This window comes from Histoplasma capsulatum (genome assembly GCF_000150115.1).
Source record: "Histoplasma capsulatum G186AR genomic scaffold supercont2.4, whole genome shotgun sequence".
Classification (NCBI taxonomy): Eukaryota; Fungi; Ascomycota; class Eurotiomycetes; order Onygenales; family Ajellomycetaceae; genus Histoplasma; species Histoplasma capsulatum.
The window spans coordinates 421,861-442,297 of NW_025544804.1; the positions used below are offsets into that span (position 1 = coordinate 421,861).

Genomic DNA, 20,437 nt, shown 5'->3' on the forward strand with positions numbered 1-20,437 from the left:
TGATTCTTTTGTAATGTATATACCTCACGTGTTGGGCTATTTTTCCTTGCTGGCTATCATGTTGGGGCGTTGTGGACATTTTTAATTATTTCTCCTTGCTTTCACAGGGAGTGAGCAAGTGTTTCTTCCTCCTGTTTTGGGGCGTCGGAACGGCGTAAACAAGAACAAAATGAGAAATGGCAAGGAAGCTTGGTTCTATTGATTCAGTGTTGGGTTTTCGCCCTTGCTCAGATAGTTATATATATTATATTTCATAAGAAGTGGATGATATGAATCGTTCCCAGTCAAGGAACAGGTTACGCTTAGCAATTGCTTGAAGAGGTGATAGAAGTCGCAAAATGGTAATGATCCGTTCTCCGACTGGCGTGGATTTCCAAGGTTCCATCAGTAACTACTGTAATATGATTTTGATTGCTCGTTGCTCGTTGCTCCAGGAGGTAGGCTTCCCATGTTGGTTGGGTAGAGTCAACGGACGTTTTGCTTAATTTTTTAAGCCCACGTCTTGTAAAGGGGGGGCCAGGAACAGAAGAATTATGTGTAACGTATTCTACCCTCTAGAAATTATTGAGTTATCAAAGCTAACAAGAAAGTAAGAGCCTCAGCAATAGCGGGATAGTAGAAATTGAAAATTGATTTGCAAAATGCTAGATTATTAATACAATAATAAATTCATCGAAGCAAAACCCGCCGCTTTCCATTGAAATATCGGAAAGGGAAAATGGAGTTTTCGCCCAATCCGCTTAACTTAGGTGTTTATTCGTATATTTTAACGATACAATTAAAGACAGAGCGTGAGAGACTAAAAAAGATTGGTGACGTAAAACAGAATTCGTCGTTGTATATGATCAAAACAACTAGGCCCCTCTCCAGGAAAGATCATATATCGAGCCTATGTGACCCAGGAGGTTCATTCGATCTCGATACTTGGGGTCCTTTGCTCGCAATCACTGACAATGACGCTTCGTTCATTGGCAGCGCCCCGTTCGTCCCCGGAGGAATAGCAAGGTCCTCTGCTGAGATAGCGGACTTGGACACTCGAAGTTCAGCATGTATAACGTCCTCGAAGATGAGTTCTTTATTGCTCCATGACTCCTTTCGCATTGGTTCAATTATTTCCCAGTCGTGCTTTAGCTGGGCGGCTTCATGATCCGCCCAGTGGAGCTGGCGACGCAGGAGATGACACAGCTGCTCAGGGGGAAGGGACAGCTCATGTTCGTCGAAGCCTAATTCTGCGCTCAGATACGGGGTTGTTGTTTGGTCGGAATCTTTCGTTATATCGCTTTTGTCTCCATCGTTGCTAATGTTACCGTCTTTAGCTGGCTGGGTGAGTTTTAGTTTGATTCGGGGTGTTCTAGTTGCGCCCGTAGCAGTTCCACTGGCCCCTTTTGCAGTGGTATCTGTAGGGCGAAGTGTATCTGTTTCATGAACCGTTCGCATGTGCTTTGTAAGGGCATCCGAACGCGTGAAGCTACGATCGCATTCTATAATTTTGGGGGGCTTGTCAGGCACATTGAAAATTTGGCAATTCTGATCATATCTTCTAGGGTTAAAGAAAAAGGGACGCACCTGGCAGAGTGCAATAGAAAGGCTTCTCCTTGGTATGACTCCTCACGTGCGCTCGCAATGCGTATCCGCTGGCATGAGTCTGGCCTTTCCGCGCACAATCGCTCCATTCACATAGGTATTTCTTTTGTCGAGATCCGATGTGATCTTCATGTATATGTTTTACAAGCGCATCCATGTTCCCTAGATCATTCGCATCACATCCTTCCCATTGGCAAACGGTGACTTGGTCCTTCCCCTGGCCACTGTAGTCGTCTTCAACGCCGCCGCCGATAAGGGCAAGTGTCAGAGGCGAGTTTGGCAGCTCCCCGGAGCTATCGGAAGAGATCGAGGTAGAAGGGGATGCTGGGGGTATATCTTCGTGAACTGATGAGATAGGGGTATGGCGATCCCAAGAGGAGATCCCAGTTCGACGGCGCTTTGAAGGAGGCATTTGTGGCGTAGAGACAGGAGAGTGAGGATGGTCGTCAAACTTCATGTCCTCTGCAAACTCCTCTGAAGCAAGAGAGGAGAGAGGGGAGCCGGGAGAGTCAGCCATTGAGAGGGCCAGGGATGTAATGTGTTAATCCACTTTTCAAAAGAGGTGAATGGAATTATCTAGGCACAAGCGCAACAACAACTGCGATCTTTTTCTTGGCCATTTTGGACAATGAATATCTGATGAAACTGGATGGGTCCGACATCACGTGCAACGTGCCGAGCTATAAAAACTCAGAACAGCAACAAAAACCCTCCAACCTTCTATGACTCTCCATGTAAAAACCCTTTCATATCCCGTGATACTAGTTATTCAAGACATGCTCATTGGCATGAGTACCAGCTACTGCTTAATGGATGCAGTAGCTCTTGAGGAACTCTAATGATTTCCCTGGAACTTCATTCTGGTAAGAGATTCCATTTTCTTGCATCTTCACATACGTTTCTTAATTACCAACGGATGAATAAGAGAATTCTGCAATACCGACAATTTCCATTTTATATTGTGAAATTGACTGTTGACACAAATTCCTACACTTGATCTGAACCTCAAAATACTAATATCATGTTACATCATAATTCTAACTGAGTAACAAGCATTGGCTAACTTCCCAGAATATATAGTATGTTCCACTGAGGCTGAATGTGAAAAATAATGCATTATCAAGCAACACATTCCTTACCTCGCCATGAAGCTTCCCGAGTTAGCGGATCCTTTCTGTTCTCCATTTTGTTTCCTTTTAATAAGTTGGATATCTGTCTCCAATGATATTGCTTGCTTTGATCAACTCGTCGATCTCCTTCATGTCTTCAGCAGAAAATGGAGGTAGGGTTTGCAAATTCTCTGACACCCGCTCTTTCGATTTGGCTGATGGTATCGGGATAATTGTGGGCATGTTTTTGTCATTGTTGAGGGTCCTGACCCAATTCAATGCGGCCTGAGCGGGGGTTATCTTCTTTCTTTCAGCAAATGATATAACGTCATCAACAAATTTCTGGTTGGCGGCCAGAGCGGCCTCTTGAAATCTCGGTAGGTAATTACGGATGTCGCCCTGGGGAATGTCGGAGGGCTTGGCGATCCTGCGCGTCAGTGCCCCCCTGCCCAGCGGAGAGTAAGCCACAATGGGTATTCCAAGCTCTGCACAGGTCGTCGCCACTCCGTTTTCAAGGATATCGGGACTCCACAGCGATAGTTCAACTTCGACTGCTGCAATTGGATGGACCTTGTGCCTGTGATACTTGAAGTTAGATGCATTCCCCGGCCTGCTGGATGTCGATACTTACGCCCGTCGTATGGTTTCTGCGTCCACCTCGCTCAGGCCGATACCTTTGAGCTTTCCTTCTTTCACCATCTTTGCGAGGTGGCCGATGGTTTCTTCTACTGGGTACTTTGGGTCCAATCGAGAGATGTGAAACAGGTCAAGCTCTTTTACGCCATCTAGGACCCTCAAACACTCATCCACACTTGTTCGGAGATTTTCTTCAGACCCGTCTGGAGCGAGTTCGTCTCGTGCCATACCTCCTTGGATGCTAAGGACAACTTTGTCAGCTGCCTCTGGGTGTTGGGTGAAAAATTTATGGATGATGTGAAGAGAGTTGTGTTCCGGGGTGCCGTATATTTCGCCGCCGTTCCAGAGGTTGGCCCCAAGGGATAATGCTGCATTCATTGCCTCAGTATATTTGGGCTCCGGAGTTGGTTGTGCACACCATGTGAATCCTATTTCCGTCGCCAATGGTTGAGCGAATGCCCCATAGCTCTAAGAGTGGGATTGGCGACTCACCCATGAGGCCATAGCCAGTTGGGCCAACCTCTTTTCCGACAACGGTAGGCATTTTATAGAGCGTTGTGGAAAGGAAATTGAAAAATTGAAAAAATTGAATCGGTTTGTTGGGATGTTATCAAGATAGCTTTTGAAATCAAATTTGACGTTCCGAATGATGAATTTTATACTTAAATCAGCTTCAGCTTTCTTGACTATTTGGAATGGGCGTGCACGTGGATTTTCTTATCTTGCCAATTCATCGTAGTGGCGAAGGAACAAGCACTGGGGGCTGGAAGAATAGTTAGACAACACCGATACATCCATCGAAAACGCTCCTCATGATAAAAAGAATATCTCACCAGGTGATGCTTTACGCTTACAAAGCACAGCTATCGGGTAGAACATCAGAACAGGTTTGCAAACGCTTTCATTCAGCAGCAGAGGGTATCTCCAAGGTATTTTACTCTTCTCTACGCTTTAATTACACCGAACAAACATCAATACAAAAGTACTCTTTGAGCTGATTTCACCTGATTGAATTAGTAATGTGCAAGCGTATTCCACCATTCCTTAAACTTTATGATAGTTCAATTGGAAATATCCGAGGCGGGATTATTCTCCAATTGCAAAAACTCTCCGATACACGGACCTCACGCAGCTGGCACCAACAAGGCTAGAAATATCTGAGGCGGGAGTTTGAACCGGAACACGCTTGGCTCAGCTGTCCATACAGGGTTGGAGCCGGCCAAGGTGGGAATACAAGTCCTAGGAGAAGAACTTTTCGAATGTCCGGAAAAAGATGTCGGATGCAACGTTGTTGTATTGTTGCCCAACGGTCCGAAGAGAGAACTGAGGGGTCTGGCGGCATCAAGACTAGGGTTCCCTGCAACAGAGTCGATAACGGGCACCTGGTTCTGCTTCCTAGCGAGCACACAAAGCAATGTGAGATTATGCTGGTATAACGCCTCATCTGTAGTCAACACTGATCTCTGAAATAGGAGTAAAGATACAGAAGAGCAAAGCCTGTGGAGTGCTCTTTACTCCTCCTGTTTTTCTTTTTTTTCTTTTTTTCTTCCCAGAAAGAAGGAAAGAAAAAACTGATCGATTCTTTGCCCAAAAGGATATCCGCCCCGCAAGGATTAGATGATAACTTGTTAATTCCGAAATATTCGTCTACCAAAATCAATGGATGTCCTTCACCTTCAGGGTCAATCAGCAGCTATGTACGGGGCTCCCTAGATAAGTTATATCAATGTTTGTACTGTACAATGCAAGTTCTTGAGCAATAGTGGAAGGAATGAATATTCAGAAGGATTCTCTAAATGATAAAACGGGCATCTCATATTCAACCTTAGTATTTATCTAATTTCTAGACATACATATTTGCAGCTCATAAGCTCTTCTATAAATATTTCCCTGTGAGTGGGAATAGATATTTTACTGAAGATGATGCTGAGTTCAGAGTGTTCTTAATAAGCTCTTCATCAATGTCAATTACAAACACATAAGGAACTGCAACTCTATTTCACTCTTCTTGAAACCGCCATCTGATTGCGTACAAACTCCTATATATGCATTCGCAATATACATGAATTACCTGGTCCTGATAAATAGATGCTCTATATCTGCTTTACTCCAATCCACATGATGAACTAGAAATCGCCCGAGGTAGAATACACTTCTTCATCCAAGCAAACTCGAAATCTCTGTATGCCCCCCAGAACCCCTTGGGAAATGTCTTTGTGCGAACAGTCTTATACCCTCTCCTCTCCCAATACGGCCCATTTATTGCCTTTGTTGCCTTTACCCAGAATGTCAACGGTTGTTGTCGCCCTTGTGCGATTGCACCCTTAGCATCTTCTTTTTCGGCCTGTTCCAGCCGCTCCATCAAATCTTGTTCCAGGAGCGACACACATCGAACAGCGAAACCGAGTTTGCTTAGTTGGGGATCTTGGCGGACAACCACGACTGCGAGTTCCCAGTCCGTTATGGATCTGATATCGATCTCAGAGTCCTCAGTTTTGACTCGCTGGGCGGCAAGTGTCGCCTGCTGATCGTGTAGTTTGCTTGTCGTCCCATTTGTCCCATTGGGAGAGGAAACTTCTTGGCCATCTCCGTTCTTCAGTGGTGGTGTCGATACTGGATCTCCTTCGTGATATGCCTTTATCATGCTACAAGCAACTACCCTCGGGTCCTTATCTGGCTGTGATTGTGTGATGATGCAACATCTTCCCACAGCGTCTAAGCTGTCGACTAATTCTTCTACATTCTCAAATCTTCCCCTTTGGTCCGTTGCGAACAATTCGCGATGGCGAATGTGGAATCCCTCGTTCACCATGGACATGAGTGCCTCGAGATTCGGGTACGCGGCTAGTTGCTTCACATCAAGAAGCGTGGAATGGAATTCAGAAGAGAGTTCCATTGTGGAAGATAAATAACTCGTGGAGTCCTGTTTTTGTTCGGGTCAATGAGGTTCTTCTAAGGTGAAAACTGGCGTTGGAGATGGGAAAAGGGATTTTGATCGTCTCTAATGAGGAATGAACAAGGAGGCGATTTTGGATGCTATATCCGGCCTTAGCCGGGTTAATGTTTCATCAAAGTATTGTTAGCTTCTCAAGGATTGTAGAAACCCGCCTTTCTCACCAGCTCCTTATGCCTCACAAACCACTCGATATCTTCCGCGAGAACAACAACCTTATGCTGCTTGATTGCGGGTATAAAACAAACAAATACCAACTGCCACTGTTGAATGTCACATTCCCCACTAGTCTACCCGCTGCACTGACTTAGTGCAAAAGAAACCTGGTTGATTCATAGAGAATCGATTGTCTCTACTCCACCGGTCAAATCATTCATTTTGGCCATAGAGAATCTTCTCATGTTGAAGGTGCTTATCATCTAATAAGGATATTGAGTTACTAAAGGTTGGCGCTTTGAAGATTGCCGCAAAGGTTGCTGAAGGACTGAGTGGAGTTGACACATCAATCAATCCCTTGAAATACCTGGCGAGTGGTGCACACAATCAAGTATGGCTATTGATATACCTCCTGGTAAAGTCAGCCCAGCTTCGCTCCTTCAACACAGAGTGGTGTCTTACATGTTAATACAGAAAACTGCTACAGACATCAACCACACGAGTAAATCAAAACGGTGTACTGCGTATTCCAAAGGAGTCGGCCCAGTCTCTTCACCTGTATCAACTTCGTCACAAGGTTGCCTGCCTCCAATTCCTTTGCAAAAACCTACCTGATATTCCTGCACCAAGAGTTCTTCACGGGGATGATCAACCTGGGCATTCTTTTATTGCACAGGAATTTATTGATGAAGAGCGCCTAAGCATTGCCTTGCCACGGCTATCTGAAGATCAAAAGGCAACAATTACTTGGAGCATTGCCTGCATTATTGCCAAGCTCGGAAAATGCGATTTGATTTTATTGGAGGTCTTGACCCAGATTCTCACACTGAGACCGACGATTGAGGCTGGCAAAATATTTAATGGTAGGGGTCGAGTGAGTCCGTAGTCTAGCGATTCCTTTCTAAACGGAGCAATTGTTAATTGTTTACATAGGCTAAATTCCACTCTCATGATTGTTATAATATTGGACCATACTCCAATAGCAAGGATTATATCCTATCTTGTTATGATCATATTATTACAGCCATGCAGACAATAATGATATTTTAATGGATCTGTTTGACAAGGTCACTGTTGCCCAATTTATTGAGTCCCTGAAACTTGAGAAAGAGAATATTTCAAACAATGTTCAACTCTTCCAAACTCTTGATGCTGAGCCCTGGGTCCTAGTACATGAGGATTTCCATGCTGGCAACATGCTTGTTCGTGATGGTTGTCTAGTGGGGATTGTGGACTGGGAGTTCTCTGGTGTCTATCTGTCTATCCTCTTAGCGAGCTTCTAGGTGCAATTCAGATGATCCAGGTCTCCCCACCTGGCCGGAGTGAAGGACCGGAAGAGGAAGAGGAAGAGTGGGACAGGCAATACCATCAAGATCTAGAAAAGATTTTTCAGCAAAGAGGATGGACTAAAGTAAATATAAAGACTCTCTTGGGAGGCAGCTGGCTAGCTTTTCAGGAGAACATCCCATGGACGCGAGCCACTCTGTTTTGCATTAATTCCCTGCTGTTACATTCCTTCTTTGCTAAGCTCTCCTTATCTGTTTGTTCTGGTACATATCGCCAGCTGGACTGTTCAGGAATCGCTGTTTTTTTGCCACATTCAATCACGCTTTCTTATCACTTGAACTGGGCCACAACTCATGAAGCAAAATAAGGAAACACATAGTGAGAGGGTGTGAAAGGGATACAAAAACATGCAAAAATATACCCATCTCAAGAATTGATCCTTTGGCGTAGTGGTAAAACCCCTGAAAAATCATGTTTTGCATTGAAATATTTTCAAATATCAGTTACTTTTCACAACTTCTCGCTTGTCAGGTCTGTTCCTAATGTTGGCTTATTTTCAATTTCTTGAACGCCTCTGCATTTTGCCTGATCGCAATTTCAACGGGTAAACGTTCCATGCTACTTGCGCCGTAGAAACCGTGAACACCATTGGTGCGCGTCAGGACATATTCGGCGTCTTTAGGTTCAGCAATAGGCCCGCCATGGCAGAGCACAATAACGTCCGGGTTGACTATGACAGCAGCATCGCGAATCTTCTGGATGATATTCACGGATTCATCTAAGGATAACGCGGTGGCCGCCCCGATGGCTCCAGAAGTGGTCAACCCGACATGGCAGACAATAATATCGGCGCCCGCTCGTGCCATCTTTTCTGCATCCTCTGGGGTGAATACGTACGGAGTGGTAACCAAATCGAGCTCATGTGCAATTTTGATCATTTCAACTTCCTTGTCATAGCCCATCCCGGTTTCCTCAAGATTTTGACGGAATTTGCCATCGATAAGCCCAACTGTTGGGAAATTTTGAACCCCACAGAATCCGATCTCTTTAAGCTGGGCAAGGAAAAGAGGGATGGACCTAAATGGGTCTGTACCGCACACTCCAGCTAGCACGGGGGTATTTTCCACAACAGGGAGGACTTCACTTGCCTGGATCCATTATCAACTTGCCGATTCAAATTGAAATTGCCATTTTGTATACTATATGTTCCATTACAACTCACCATTTCGACAACAATCTGATTTGCATCTCCGTATGGCATCATTCCAGCCAATGAGCCACGACCAGCCATACGAAAGCGGCCAGAATTGTACACGACAATAATATCACAACCCCCCTTCTCGACGCTTTTTGCAGAAAGCCCAATACCTGAAAGTTCATTAGATGTGTGTTTAAGAGTAGAGACATAGGGATCGCACCCACCAGCTCCGGCGCCAACAATTATTTCATTTTTAGAAATTGTATCCCTTAGTTTTTGAAGAACCTCAGCTCTTGTTGTTGGGCGAGGCATAGTTAGCGATGACAAGGACCGTTGTGCAGCGTCAGGTGGGGATTCTGTTAAATGTCGACACAAACAAATACCGCCGGCAAGCCTACTATTCAAGCCAACAGAGACAGTGGTGGAAACTCGGTTGATTAGATATATTCCAGGGAGACTACAGCAGATAATTGTAAGTGTCAGGTATCATCAAGTGGACTTTATGCCTGGCATTCCGTTGCACATTATTAAGCAGCGGCTCCCCTCAACCCCACATCACCTACATGATGTAAATGTCAGTCAGTCCACAGGTAGAAAATTTTCAAAAATATTTCAGGAACACACCTTCTGTCAGTAAGGCCGATTTACTTGCGATAATACCTGCCACATAATACGGTGCACGTCAAGCAGCGTGTAGCTGTTTTACTCCGCCGACAAGTACTCATGACAAGTTTGGGGTGGTTCATCCTATACACATCTATAGCCAACAAATGAGGTGCAACTTTCACTGACTTTGAATTTAGATTTAACGAGATACCAGCCCTTGCTGATTGAATTCCAAGCTTAGATTCCCGGAATTCTTCCTCTTCATATTTAAAGCCCCTCACCACTCTCGCACATTTCGCATACGCTCGCATCTTGAGGAGCACTAGCCTATCTCGTATCAAAGTGGAAATTTGTGGAGATGACAACTCACCAAACATTAACCACTATTGCTATTATTGGAACCTGTGATTCGAAGCTCGATGAACTGCTATTCCTTCGTGATCGGATATTAGAACGCAATCGATGCAAAGCATTACTGATAGATGTGGGCCGAAATCCATGTCAGCACGAATCAATTGACGTAAGAAATACAGACCTTATTAATGCTGCCGCAACATCTCCACCAAGAGGAGCAGGCATCGATATTCTACCGCTCTCCAGAACGGAGTATATCCAATACATGATAAAATGCGCCAGTTCCTATATACAAGACCTTTATTCTCGTAGGGTTATCCACGGAGTCATTTCGATTGGCGGGTCTTGTGGCACATCTCTTGCCTCGGGCGCGATGCGGAATGCGTTGCCAGTTGGATTCCCCAAGTTGATCGTTTCAACGATGGCGAGTGGAGACGTGAAACCTTTCATAGAGGAGACAGACATCACGATGATGTATAGTGTCGTTGATATCGCAGGCACTAACTCAATATTGAATCAAATAGTAGCAAATGCTGCTGGGGCCATCGAGGGCATGGCGACATCCCACAGGGCCTATGTGGACAAACCAGTTGCAACCGGCTTGAAACGGATAGGCGTGACGATGTTCGGAGTCACAACCCCCTGTGTCGATCTAATCCGACTTCACCTCCAGAGTAATTACAACTACGAGGTTTATGTCTTCCATGCCACTGGCGCCGGTGGCAGAGCAATGGAGCGGCTCGTTAGAGAAGGGAAAATCGACGCTGTTATCGATGCGACTACAACGGAAATTGCAGACGAGTTATTCGGCGGCATCCTTTCTGCTGGCCATGACCGTTTGCGTGCGGCTGCCGAGGCTGGAATCCCGCAGGTTGTCAGCGTGGGCGCCTGCGATATGATCAATTTTGGCCCGAGAAGCACAGTTCCTGAAAAGTTCCTCGGCCGCAAACTCTACGAGCATAACCCTACAGTCACTTTAGTTAGGACTAGCGAAGAGGAATGCGCTCAGATTGGCGAATTTATCGCGACACAACTTCGGAACCATGTTGTCAATCCAAAGCTGGTCGAGGTCATTCTGCCCACCGGCGGCCTTAGTCTCCTGTCAACTCCTCACAGCCCATTCGATGACCCCGTTGCTGACAAGGCTCTTTGGGACGCGTTGGAGAAGGGGCTGGAATCAAGCGGTATCAAAGTGTCAAAAAAAGAATGTGATATCAACAATGGCGAATTTGCAGTGTTGTTAGCTGAGTCCTTGGTCTCAATAATTCGGGCGCAACCCTAATATTACAATGTTGAAGAAAAAGGAGGCCAATGTGATGATTTCATCATTGCTAGGAGGATTTCGGTTTCCATTTTCCAATTATAGTCGTTCCTCTCTGGGACATTCTCAGTATACCTGTCGTGGACATTCATTCCTTTCTCTATCCATAGCTCCTGGGCTTCACGTTTCATCGCCCATAAAAATTAGCTTGTCTTGACCGGAATAACAGCGGCCCGATCACTTGGCGGTATGGTGGGATTATTATTCCCGAAGTTAATAAAAAAACATCCAACATCATCTCAGCAAACATCTCCTGTTTCGATATACCTCCACCTTCTCCGGTATTTCCTATTTATCATCTTCTCAAGTACGTTTTCTGTTACCTCCTGTATTTAAATTAAGTGTATAAATAAATTCTTCTATTGATTTTCTAGCTTTCTGACTGACTGATTACTTTGCAGACAACTACCCCGCCTCCCATCCTTCACCACACATAGCCATCATGAGCGCCCCAGCCCACAAATTCAAGATCGCTGACATCGTAAGTTATCTGTTCTACCTATTATACGGTTAATTGATCCATTGGGCTCACTTCTTTCATTTTAGTCACTGGCCGCCTTTGGCCGCCGGGAGATTGATCTCGCCGAAGGGGAGATGCCTGGTCTCATGGCCATTCGTGCGAAGTACGCCGAAGCCCAACCATTGGCTGGTGCTCGCATTGCCGGATGTCTTCACATGAGTACGTCTACTCGCGTTGTAATTCTTCATTTGAGCATTTATTAACTAATGGTTGATGCCAGCTATCCAAACCGCTGTTTTGATCGAGACTCTAAAAGCCCTTGGTGCGGAAGTGACCTGGACAAGCTGCAACATTTTCTCCACTCAAGATCACGCTGCAGCTGCAATTGCTGCCTCAGGTACTCCAGTGTAGGTTTATTAATTTCTCGATTCCTCGTTGCCTCAGTTTTACTCCGTGGGACGGCCTCTAACTTGAAACACCTACAGATTTGCCTGGAAAGGTGAGACCGAGGACGAATACAACTGGTGCCTTGAACAGCAGCTAGTTGCGTTCAAGGATGGAAAGCAACTCAACCTAATCCTTGATGACGGTGGTGATTTGACCGCACTCGTGCACAAGAAATACCCAGAGATGCTCAAGGACTGCTATGGACTATCAGAAGAGACCACTACTGGTGTCCACCACCTGTACAGGATGTTGAAGAACAACGAACTTCTTGTCCCTGCTGTGAATGTTAACGACTCTGTCACCAAGTCGAAATTCGACAACCTTTATGGGTGCAGAGAATCCCTTATTGATGGAATAAAACGTGCCACCGATGTCATGATTGCTGGGAAGGTTGCAGTGGTTGCTGGATTTGGCGACGTTGGGAAGGGATGTGCTCAGGCCTTACACAGTATGGGTGCGCGTGTCATTGTAACTGAGATTGATCCCATAAATGCCCTTCAAGCGGCTGTTTCCGGCTTCCAAGTTACCACCATGGAGGAAGCCGCCCCTATCGGGCAAATTTTCGTAACCACCACAGGATGCCGTGATATATTGACCGGGGAACACTTCTCCGTCATGAAAAATGACGCGATTGTTTGCAGTAAGTGATCCTTGGGGGAAGAGCTATTGTTTTGGTAAACTTTGCTGACACAAAGATAGACATTGGCCATTTCGACATTGAGATCGATGTTGCCTGGCTCAAGGCCAACGCCAAATCTGTTCAAAACATCAAACCCCAGGTCGACCGCTTCCTTATGCCAAACGGCCGCCACATCGTCCTCCTTGCTGAGGGTCGTTTGGTGAATCTTGGCTGTGCCACTGGTCACTCCTCTTTTGTCATGTCATGCTCCTTCTCCAACCAAGTCCTTGCCCAAATATTGCTTTACAAGTCTCAAGATGAAGCATTTGGCAAAAAGTACGTCGAGTTCGGCATCACTAGTGGCAAGCGAGATATCGGTGTTTATGTTCTCCCCAAGGTTCTTGATGAGCAGGTTGCTCTTTTGCACCTTGATCACGTCAATGCCAAGTTATCCAAGCTCACACCGAAGCAAGCGGAGTATCTGGGCTTGGAGATTGATGGCCCTTTCAAGGCTGAGATGTAAGCTATGTCCCGATGAAAACTCAAAAGTGATCCTTTTAATGTGGCGGAAACATATTCTGACTGACTCCTTTCTTGGGCAGCTACCGTTACTAAAACCATTCTCTTCTGTTTTCCGTGCATATACCACTTGCGCAATTGCTGGGGTATGCATGCATGACACATAGACTTTTCAACATGAGACTACGATGTTATGAACAAATTACAGGGCTATTAGTCCATTTGGACCTGAGGCCCAGGCAAGATCAAAAGCATTTGTCCTTCAACGGCAAAAATCGGTTCAACAGGCATAATCTGGGGTTATTGTTTTCCTTTTCTTCGTTCAGTTTGGTTCATCCTTCGCGTGTTGGGTAAATATATATATACTTTTAAACGTTATTTCGTTTGCTTTTCTGGCTTGTGGTTATGTCCTTTTCACTTTATTTTCAGTTTCACTTTATTTTCAACAAAGGCAACTCTGACTTCATAGAAACCAGCGTTATATCTGTGTTATCGGAGCTAGATTTCCTTCTTGTCTGCTTCTAGCTCCAAACAAATGCTGGGGAACATGAGAAGGATACAGGATACCCATTCTAAAATCAAAAATCAAAATTTCAACATCAACTCACTGTTTATTCTCATCGATCGGAAATTAGCTAAGATCATGATGTTATCGGACTATTGTGGCGCATATGAGGTATACAAGAGACATTCAACCCCCGCTGGAAAATATTTCAAGCAAGAATGTAAACCCTCGCGGTTCATCTTACGCTCCTTCTATTTCACCAGCATCTTGATTCAAGGGAATTCTATCAAGTTACACAATTTGTCCTAAGGTATAAAAGTATTTAGGATATATGCTATTCTACATGAAGCTACAGATTTAACGGTCAGGGAGGTAACCCGGAATCGAGAAGTTGAGAATTGCTCGCTCACAAATTTCTGTTACTCGTCAACGAGATAAATCCATTGAAATGCAGTCAGCAAAGCGATTGGATATGGACCTAGAGAAGGTGTCAAGTGAGTTTTGATGTCCGATGTGGGATCCCTTCCACTCCTTGGCTTATCATGATCAAGCGCTGGCGTTCATCCAGACAGAATACCTCGGTCAAAGATAATGCAGTACTCGCGGGTATTTGCATCTGCTTGCCACGATGCACTCTGTTATGTATCCTGTTTTACGCAGAACGCAACCCGAATTGCCGAGAGAACCAGCCTAAAAACAAGATGAGAAAGTCCAATAGTATAGAAACAGAGGGACAAATAAGAATAGCTTTGAGATTACAATCTTGACGCAATCTTTACAATCCTCATGCCACCATGATACACCAAAAAGGAATGAAGATATGTCGGCTACAAAGTGAAAGGAGTGTCGAATCGTCAGTTTGATAATGATTTGGCGTGGAAGGCAAAAAAGATATTCTTGCGCAACTCCCATTTCCCAGCTGTGGAACATCCCAATAACATCATGGAAAGAGAGGAACGCAGTTAACGATTTTTCCGTCTTGAGGAAAGCCCTTGGGAATCCATTCATGATTTTGCGATGCCAACAATACCAGAATCCGATAAGCTGTTCTCGGCGGGTGTGTCCATTCTTGACATGCAGATCGAAAATTTCGTTCGGGTCTGCAGATTTTGTCTGCTTTCCTTCTGAGACAAGAACATGATTGGCTACCTGAATCGTTGAAAACTTTTTCAGTCTGCACTCTTTTTCGTGCTTGCGGAGCTCCGATAAAAGCACCAAAATTGAGAACAATGCAGCCGTCTTTCAATCTGGTCCAGCTATTGCTCTCTAGCGGGAGCTAGCTTCGGTCCTGGTCGTTTTGGCGCGCATGTATTGGCCTCTGACAGGCCAAATGTTGAAGATCAGATAAAGATATGGGGATTTTCAAAAACAACGAGCAAATCGCTGGTATTCAAACGCCAATAATGAATGACGACGATACTTAGCTTGGATGCTACTCACGTTGAAAATAGTGGGCGCAATGATTCCTCCCAAGAGTCAATGATCCAATAAAAACCACTCTTCTCCGGCATCGACAGGAATCAAGCCACACAAGCTGAAGCTGTTTGAGCTACGTAACCAACCAGAAGAGAAATACCGTGTACAGCTACACAAGAAGGGAGCAAGGCAGAGTGGGGTGCAATCGTTCCCGTTTGCGAATTTGTTCCATTTTCTCTTGGACAAACTCCTCTGACCTCAAACATCCGACGTCAATCTATCTCAGGCCATAAGAGTGTGACAATTTTTCCTCGATTATGCAGATATAATTATGTCCTGTTCAGTGAAGCAATTTAACGCTTAATGCTGTTGTTCTTTCGATAAAAATTTATCGCCAGTGTACACCCAAAGCCAGGCCAATTATACCGGAATTGGTTGGCAGGTAAAGAGAAATATGGCTCGCGGAAGCAAATTGCCCTGGGGCCTTTCATTTCGATCCTCAGAATGGTTTATTCTGCTCGTGGTCTCAGCGGCGTTGTTCACGGTTGGTCTTCAATTGAGTTTTGACATGCAAAGGGATCCGTCTAGCTAACGCAAATGGAAAGGATACACTTATATATGGAGTGGTTGGTATTCCAGTATTGATTTTCCTGATAAACCGGCAATGCTTCTGACTCTGCCTCTCCAGATTGTCCCAATTGTGCCCTTGGCACTTACCGACCGCGCAGATGTGCCGCAGGGAGATGGTAGGTGGAAATTGAGCATACATTGAAAGCGCGATACCTTTTAAATCCAATGGAGATATCTTGCTAACGGTTAATAATTTTCAGTGCAAAAATGGGTTTCAATTCTTTTAGCAGCATATGGCGCAACATTCTTTTTCGGATCTCGTGAGTGAAGGATAATTTCATTGCGATGAACGATGGAGGCACTGACATAAATTACAAGTTTACATGTATGCTAACAATCTGATATTCCCCGCCCTTGACAGCCCTTTTCGGTTATTTTGCAGATCGTGGCAGGAGTCGGCAATTACCGTTCGTTATGGGGTTGGTTGCCATGATATTGGCGACTTCTTTATTCCTCGTTGGGCGGTCCCCAGGCTTGTTTGTAGTGGCAAGGGCAATGCAAGGGCTTTCGGGTGGTGCCGTTGGAGCAGTCGGAATGGCATTGGCCGTTGATACTGTCCCCAAGGAAAGAATTGGGCAAGCAATGGGATATGTCTCCCTCGCATTGACTTGGGGGGTGCTATTCGGACCAATTGTTGGAGGAGTCATGTACGCGCGTTAATATTCTCTTTTCTCAGTGTCCTCGCCGCAGTCTGAACGCACATTTAACCTATGTGTTGAGATAGGTTCACCAAGGCAGGCTATTATGCAGCATTCGCGGTACCGATAGCATTACTATGCATTGACATCGTACTGCGGCTTCTTATGATTGAGAAAAAAGGTATGCCTAACCTCTGCGTGGGTAGTTTTCTTAGAGGATGGGAAGCTGATTTGGAGGGTTGCAGTTGCGAATAGGTGGCTCCACCATATCGTAGGCGCTCGAAACCACACTGATTCATACGATCACCCATCCCCACCAGGTTCGTCGAGCCGGACTCAATCTCTGGGTTCGGACTCTGAAGACACCATTGACGAACAGTCGCCACTCATCCAACCATCTAAAAACGGCAATTCGAAGCCTACTTCCACAAAAGCACTGATGATATACCACCTGCTCAAGGATTCCCGGATATTGGTTAATTTGTTTGCAACTGTGATTCAGTCAATTGTATGGACTGCATTCGAAACGGTACGTTTTCTGCAATCACCTGTTGAGTGGACACAATACTAAACGCGGTACTGATGTGGGTAAAAAAAATTTGACCTGTTGTAGACACTTCCCATATTCGTGATGGATAAATTCAACTGGACTCCAAGCGGAACGGGAATTCTATTTCTCATCTTCGCCCTTCCGTGCTTATTTGGAGTCTTAATAGGGAAGGGTGTGGACCGTTGGGGATCGCGCGTGTTCGGCACATTTGGCTTCATACTCGCAGGCCCCCCACTCATCCTCCTCCGACTTGTGCAGCACAACACAACAGGACAACAGATAACCCTAGGGGCATTGCTTGTTCTTGTTGGTCTAGCAATCACAGTCGTTCAGGTAATCACAATGACAGAAATTTCCCACGCAGTCGACGAACTGGAAGAGAGAGATCCAGTCTTGTTTTCGGGGCCCGGTGCCATGGGCCAGGGCTATGCACTCTATAATATGGCTTTTGCTGCTGGGCAACTTCTTGGCCCAATAATTGGAGGTTTCGTGATCACCAGTTTTGGCTGGGCGGGGATGAATTTGGCGCTTGGTTTGATCTGTTTCGCCTCCGCGGTCCCAATGGCCATATTCTGCGGAGGTACCATCACATCACAGAAAGGAAAGCTGAAGGTCCGCGATTTGTCCGGCGGTGGCGAAGCATATGAATCCTAAGGAATAAAGGCAAAGGAAATGTCAACATTTGTTTGGTCCTCCACCTTCAACGCTGATCGTTGAACCGCCTTCTCTCTGATACTAGTCTTTCGATTTGCAATTGGTTCTGATCAACAAGGAGCGGTAAAAATTTTGGTTTGCTCAATGTTTCTAGTATAAGAATCGAGAAAGGCTCCTCTGCTCTTAGTATAGCTATTTTATGTATTAGCTATCTAATATATTTCATTCAGCACGAGGGGCCTGCTGTTTGTGCTTTGTTAACCATGGGATCGAAACTTTGTTGCCGGAGCGGCGAGACATTGGGCGGATTGATCAATTTCTACTACAGGGTCTCTTCTTGGCTTCAAGGACGACTTACTCATTTGAATGCCAGTTACTTATATTTATTAAGGATTAAGAAATTAATCTTTATTCCTTATAGTTATAGAAATAAGTAACTATTCGTATTGAATATTTTCTCAGATCTTTATTTTCTAGTAACGATTTAGTTATCCTCATCAACGCTAATCGCCCGGGCATCTACTGTGTACGAGTAGTCTCCTTTAGAGGTCAGCATACTGATGATCTGATTGTAGTAGATGCTAGGTGACCTGTTTCTACCGATACATATTCCCTCTCAATCTCCATTTGAATATGGATCTCTATCTGCCTCCCTTCCTACCTACCTGCCCGCCGAATATCCGATCGATATCCGATCGATTACTGCTATACCCCAGATCTCTATTCAAATGGAGATTAATAGCTAGCTGCCTTCTTGTTTGATATCTGATTAATATTCAATCAATTGCTACTGGAATAGCGATATCTAACTGGCTAGTCGCTCTTTGAGATTCTGTGAGCATACTGCGTACTAGAATGGAAACATCTAGCTAGGTTTCTATCTGTGATATATCTGCTGAATCTCTATTGGAATAGAGATCTCTAGCTATTTGACTACTTGCTAGATATTTGCTCGATGCCTCTAGAAATAGAGATTGCTAACTAGCCGCCTACCTCTTGATACCCGCTTGGTTGCCGATAGAATAGAGATCTCTATACTCCCCCTTGAGGTAGCCTTATACGCTAGCTAACAAGCTTTGCTCTGTTCTGTCTTTTGTCCCAGCTGCCTTAGTTACAAATGACCTGAACCCAGCACCACTTCGCTGGCCAATCGAACAAGCAACGCGTTCTTGCAATTTCGCAGAATCAGACCATTAGTAACTGGGCCGCCCTGATGACAGACACAATTCTCCATTTCACACCCCTGCAGAAGTATGGCAACACACATGGAACCCAGCAGAGTCAGGTACAAGTTTGTGGAAGAAGTTGAGCGCTTGGACTATTATGTTCCCGGAGGTTACCATCCTGTCATGATTGGTGATGAATTTTGTGCCGGTCGATATGTTATCGCTCATAAACTTGGATTCGGCCGGTCTGCCGCAACCTAGCTGGCAGATGATAGAAGGCAAAGTCGACTTGTTGCCCTCAAGATCTCCACGGCAGAATCAGCTGAGTGAACGCGTGAGATGCAGATTCCTTCACAGCTAGCTAGGGCTAAATCTAGGCTCCCTAGAAAGGCTGTTGCACAGAAGCTGCTCGATTTTTTCACCTTCTCTGGGTCAAATGGCACTCACCAATGTTTGGTCAGGGATGCTGCTAAAATCAATATTCATGAAGCAAAAGAGGCTGCATATCATCGACTTCTTCATCTCCCTGCTGCTCGTACCATCACCTCACAACTTATACTGGGTTTGCAATTCATCCATTCTCAAGGTATTGTTCATGGCGGTATGTTTGACCTGCTAAAATTCCTTTCCATTGAACTCAGAGAGTATGGATTATAATATAAACGTGGCTACAGATCTTCATCTTGCAAATATTCTTCTTCACTTTCCACTTGATATGCAAGATATGTCTCTTGAGCAGCTGCATGCTAGAACCGGTGAACCAGCAAAAGAGTATGTTGTTCGTGAAGATGGCACTCCACTTGACCCAGGAGTTCCTTCAGAAGTTGTTGTCCCCGTTTGGCTTGGACTCAGTAGTGATGAGATTTTCCTGGCAGATTCTGCCATTGTGATTGCAGATTTTGGAGAAGCATTTGATCCTCGAGTGACACGACGGTTCAGTGCCCACACACCACTCTCACCACCAGAATCCCACTTTGCAGAGCCTGGAGAATCAGATGATCATTTTTCTTTCCCAGGAGATATATGGACGCTTGCATGCACTCTCTGGGATACTTTTGGATCCAGTCCCCCCTTTGAAGCCTTCCCCATCACACTGGATAGGGTTACAATTGAGCATGTTGAGATGCTTGGTAGACTTCCTGATCGGTGGTGGAGCAAGTGGGAGGAAAGAAGAAATAGGTTTGATGAAGATGGACACTAGAATGTGAAAGAAACACTTCGTCAGTGGTATGGCAGTAGCGCCAGAGACTGGACCCAGCGGTTCATGGAATTTATACAGCACCCACGGGAGAGAATGAGGTTTGATACCTTTTCAACAGAGGAGGAGAATGCGTTCTGTGACATGATGAAGTCGATGTTGGTCCTTGAACCAAGAAAAAGGGCCACAATTGAGGAAGTGGTTGGATATGGAGTGGATGCAAAGATGGGGCCTGCCAGCAGTGCAGAAATGTGAGATGCAACACTAAAGAGCTCTTGGGCTGATGCTTGGTTCCCAAGCAACAATCCTGGACCCCTTCTGTTGATGCGAGGCGATACCTCTCATCATAGGCATGCGCCATTATTTTGATGCCTTTTGAACGTAAGCATGTCAAATCCTTTAAATAGCCAATAGTGTACCCATACTTAAAT

General features: G+C 45.1%; 9 protein-coding genes across 9 annotated transcripts; 5 read left to right on the forward strand and 4 right to left on the reverse strand.

The window, feature by feature from the left end:
- Positions 1–876: 876 nt before the first annotated feature.
- On the reverse strand, positions 877–2,157 carry HCBG_03247 (zinc finger protein; the record flags this gene model as incomplete). The annotated part of the gene is made up of 2 exons (XM_045430296.1): positions 877–1,481; positions 1,567–2,157. 2 exons carry the CDS (start codon positions 2,099–2,101, stop codon positions 877–879), a joined length of 1,140 nt encoding a protein of 379 aa, XP_045288439.1.
- Positions 2,158–2,780: 623 nt separating this feature from the next.
- On the reverse strand, positions 2,781–3,873 carry HCBG_03248 (pyridoxal reductase; the record flags this gene model as incomplete). The annotated part of the gene is made up of 3 exons (XM_045430297.1): positions 2,781–3,270; positions 3,325–3,757; positions 3,822–3,873. 3 exons carry the CDS (start codon positions 3,871–3,873, stop codon positions 2,781–2,783), a joined length of 975 nt encoding a protein of 324 aa, XP_045288440.1.
- A 1,560-nt stretch (positions 3,874–5,433) lies between these two features.
- HCBG_03249 (uncharacterized protein) lies at positions 5,434–6,225 on the reverse strand (the record flags this gene model as incomplete). The annotated part of the gene is made up of 1 exon (XM_045430298.1): positions 5,434–6,225. The coding sequence occupies one exon, from the start codon at positions 6,223–6,225 to the stop codon at positions 5,434–5,436; it is 792 nt and encodes a 263-aa protein (XP_045288441.1).
- A 606-nt stretch (positions 6,226–6,831) lies between these two features.
- On the forward strand, positions 6,832–7,721 carry HCBG_03250 (uncharacterized protein; the record flags this gene model as incomplete). The annotated part of the gene is made up of 3 exons (XM_045430299.1): positions 6,832–6,858; positions 6,926–7,312; positions 7,506–7,721. The coding sequence occupies 3 exons, from the start codon at positions 6,832–6,834 to the stop codon at positions 7,719–7,721; spliced, it is 630 nt and encodes a 209-aa protein (XP_045288442.1).
- Positions 7,722–8,264: 543 nt separating this feature from the next.
- On the reverse strand, positions 8,265–9,235 carry HCBG_03251 (TIM-barrel enzyme family protein; the record flags this gene model as incomplete). Its single annotated transcript, XM_045430300.1, has 3 exons — positions 8,265–8,873; positions 8,948–9,093; positions 9,148–9,235. 3 exons carry the CDS (start codon positions 9,233–9,235, stop codon positions 8,265–8,267), a joined length of 843 nt encoding a protein of 280 aa, XP_045288443.1.
- A 652-nt stretch (positions 9,236–9,887) lies between these two features.
- On the forward strand, positions 9,888–11,165 carry HCBG_03252 (uncharacterized protein; the record flags this gene model as incomplete). The annotated part of the gene is made up of 1 exon (XM_045430301.1): positions 9,888–11,165. One exon carries the CDS (start codon positions 9,888–9,890, stop codon positions 11,163–11,165), a length of 1,278 nt encoding a protein of 425 aa, XP_045288444.1.
- Positions 11,166–11,454: 289 nt separating this feature from the next.
- HCBG_03253 (adenosylhomocysteinase) lies at positions 11,455–13,958 on the forward strand (the record flags this gene model as incomplete). The annotated part of the gene is made up of 7 exons (XM_045430302.1): positions 11,455–11,511; positions 11,606–11,685; positions 11,751–11,883; positions 11,945–12,071; positions 12,150–12,751; positions 12,811–13,249; positions 13,333–13,958. 6 exons carry the CDS (start codon positions 11,647–11,649, stop codon positions 13,343–13,345), a joined length of 1,353 nt encoding a protein of 450 aa, XP_045288445.1.
- Positions 13,959–15,624: 1,666 nt separating this feature from the next.
- HCBG_03254 (uncharacterized protein) lies at positions 15,625–17,642 on the forward strand (the record flags this gene model as incomplete). The annotated part of the gene is made up of 6 exons (XM_045430303.1): positions 15,625–15,714; positions 15,859–15,916; positions 16,162–16,447; positions 16,525–16,619; positions 16,645–16,967; positions 17,052–17,642. The coding sequence occupies 6 exons, from the start codon at positions 15,625–15,627 to the stop codon at positions 17,640–17,642; spliced, it is 1,443 nt and encodes a 480-aa protein (XP_045288446.1).
- Positions 17,643–18,907: 1,265 nt separating this feature from the next.
- On the forward strand, positions 18,908–20,261 carry HCBG_03255 (protein kinase; the record flags this gene model as incomplete). The annotated part of the gene is made up of 4 exons (XM_045430304.1): positions 18,908–19,053; positions 19,195–19,409; positions 19,483–19,938; positions 20,020–20,261. 4 exons carry the CDS (start codon positions 18,908–18,910, stop codon positions 20,259–20,261), a joined length of 1,059 nt encoding a protein of 352 aa, XP_045288447.1.
- Positions 20,262–20,437: the final 176 nt, after the last annotated feature.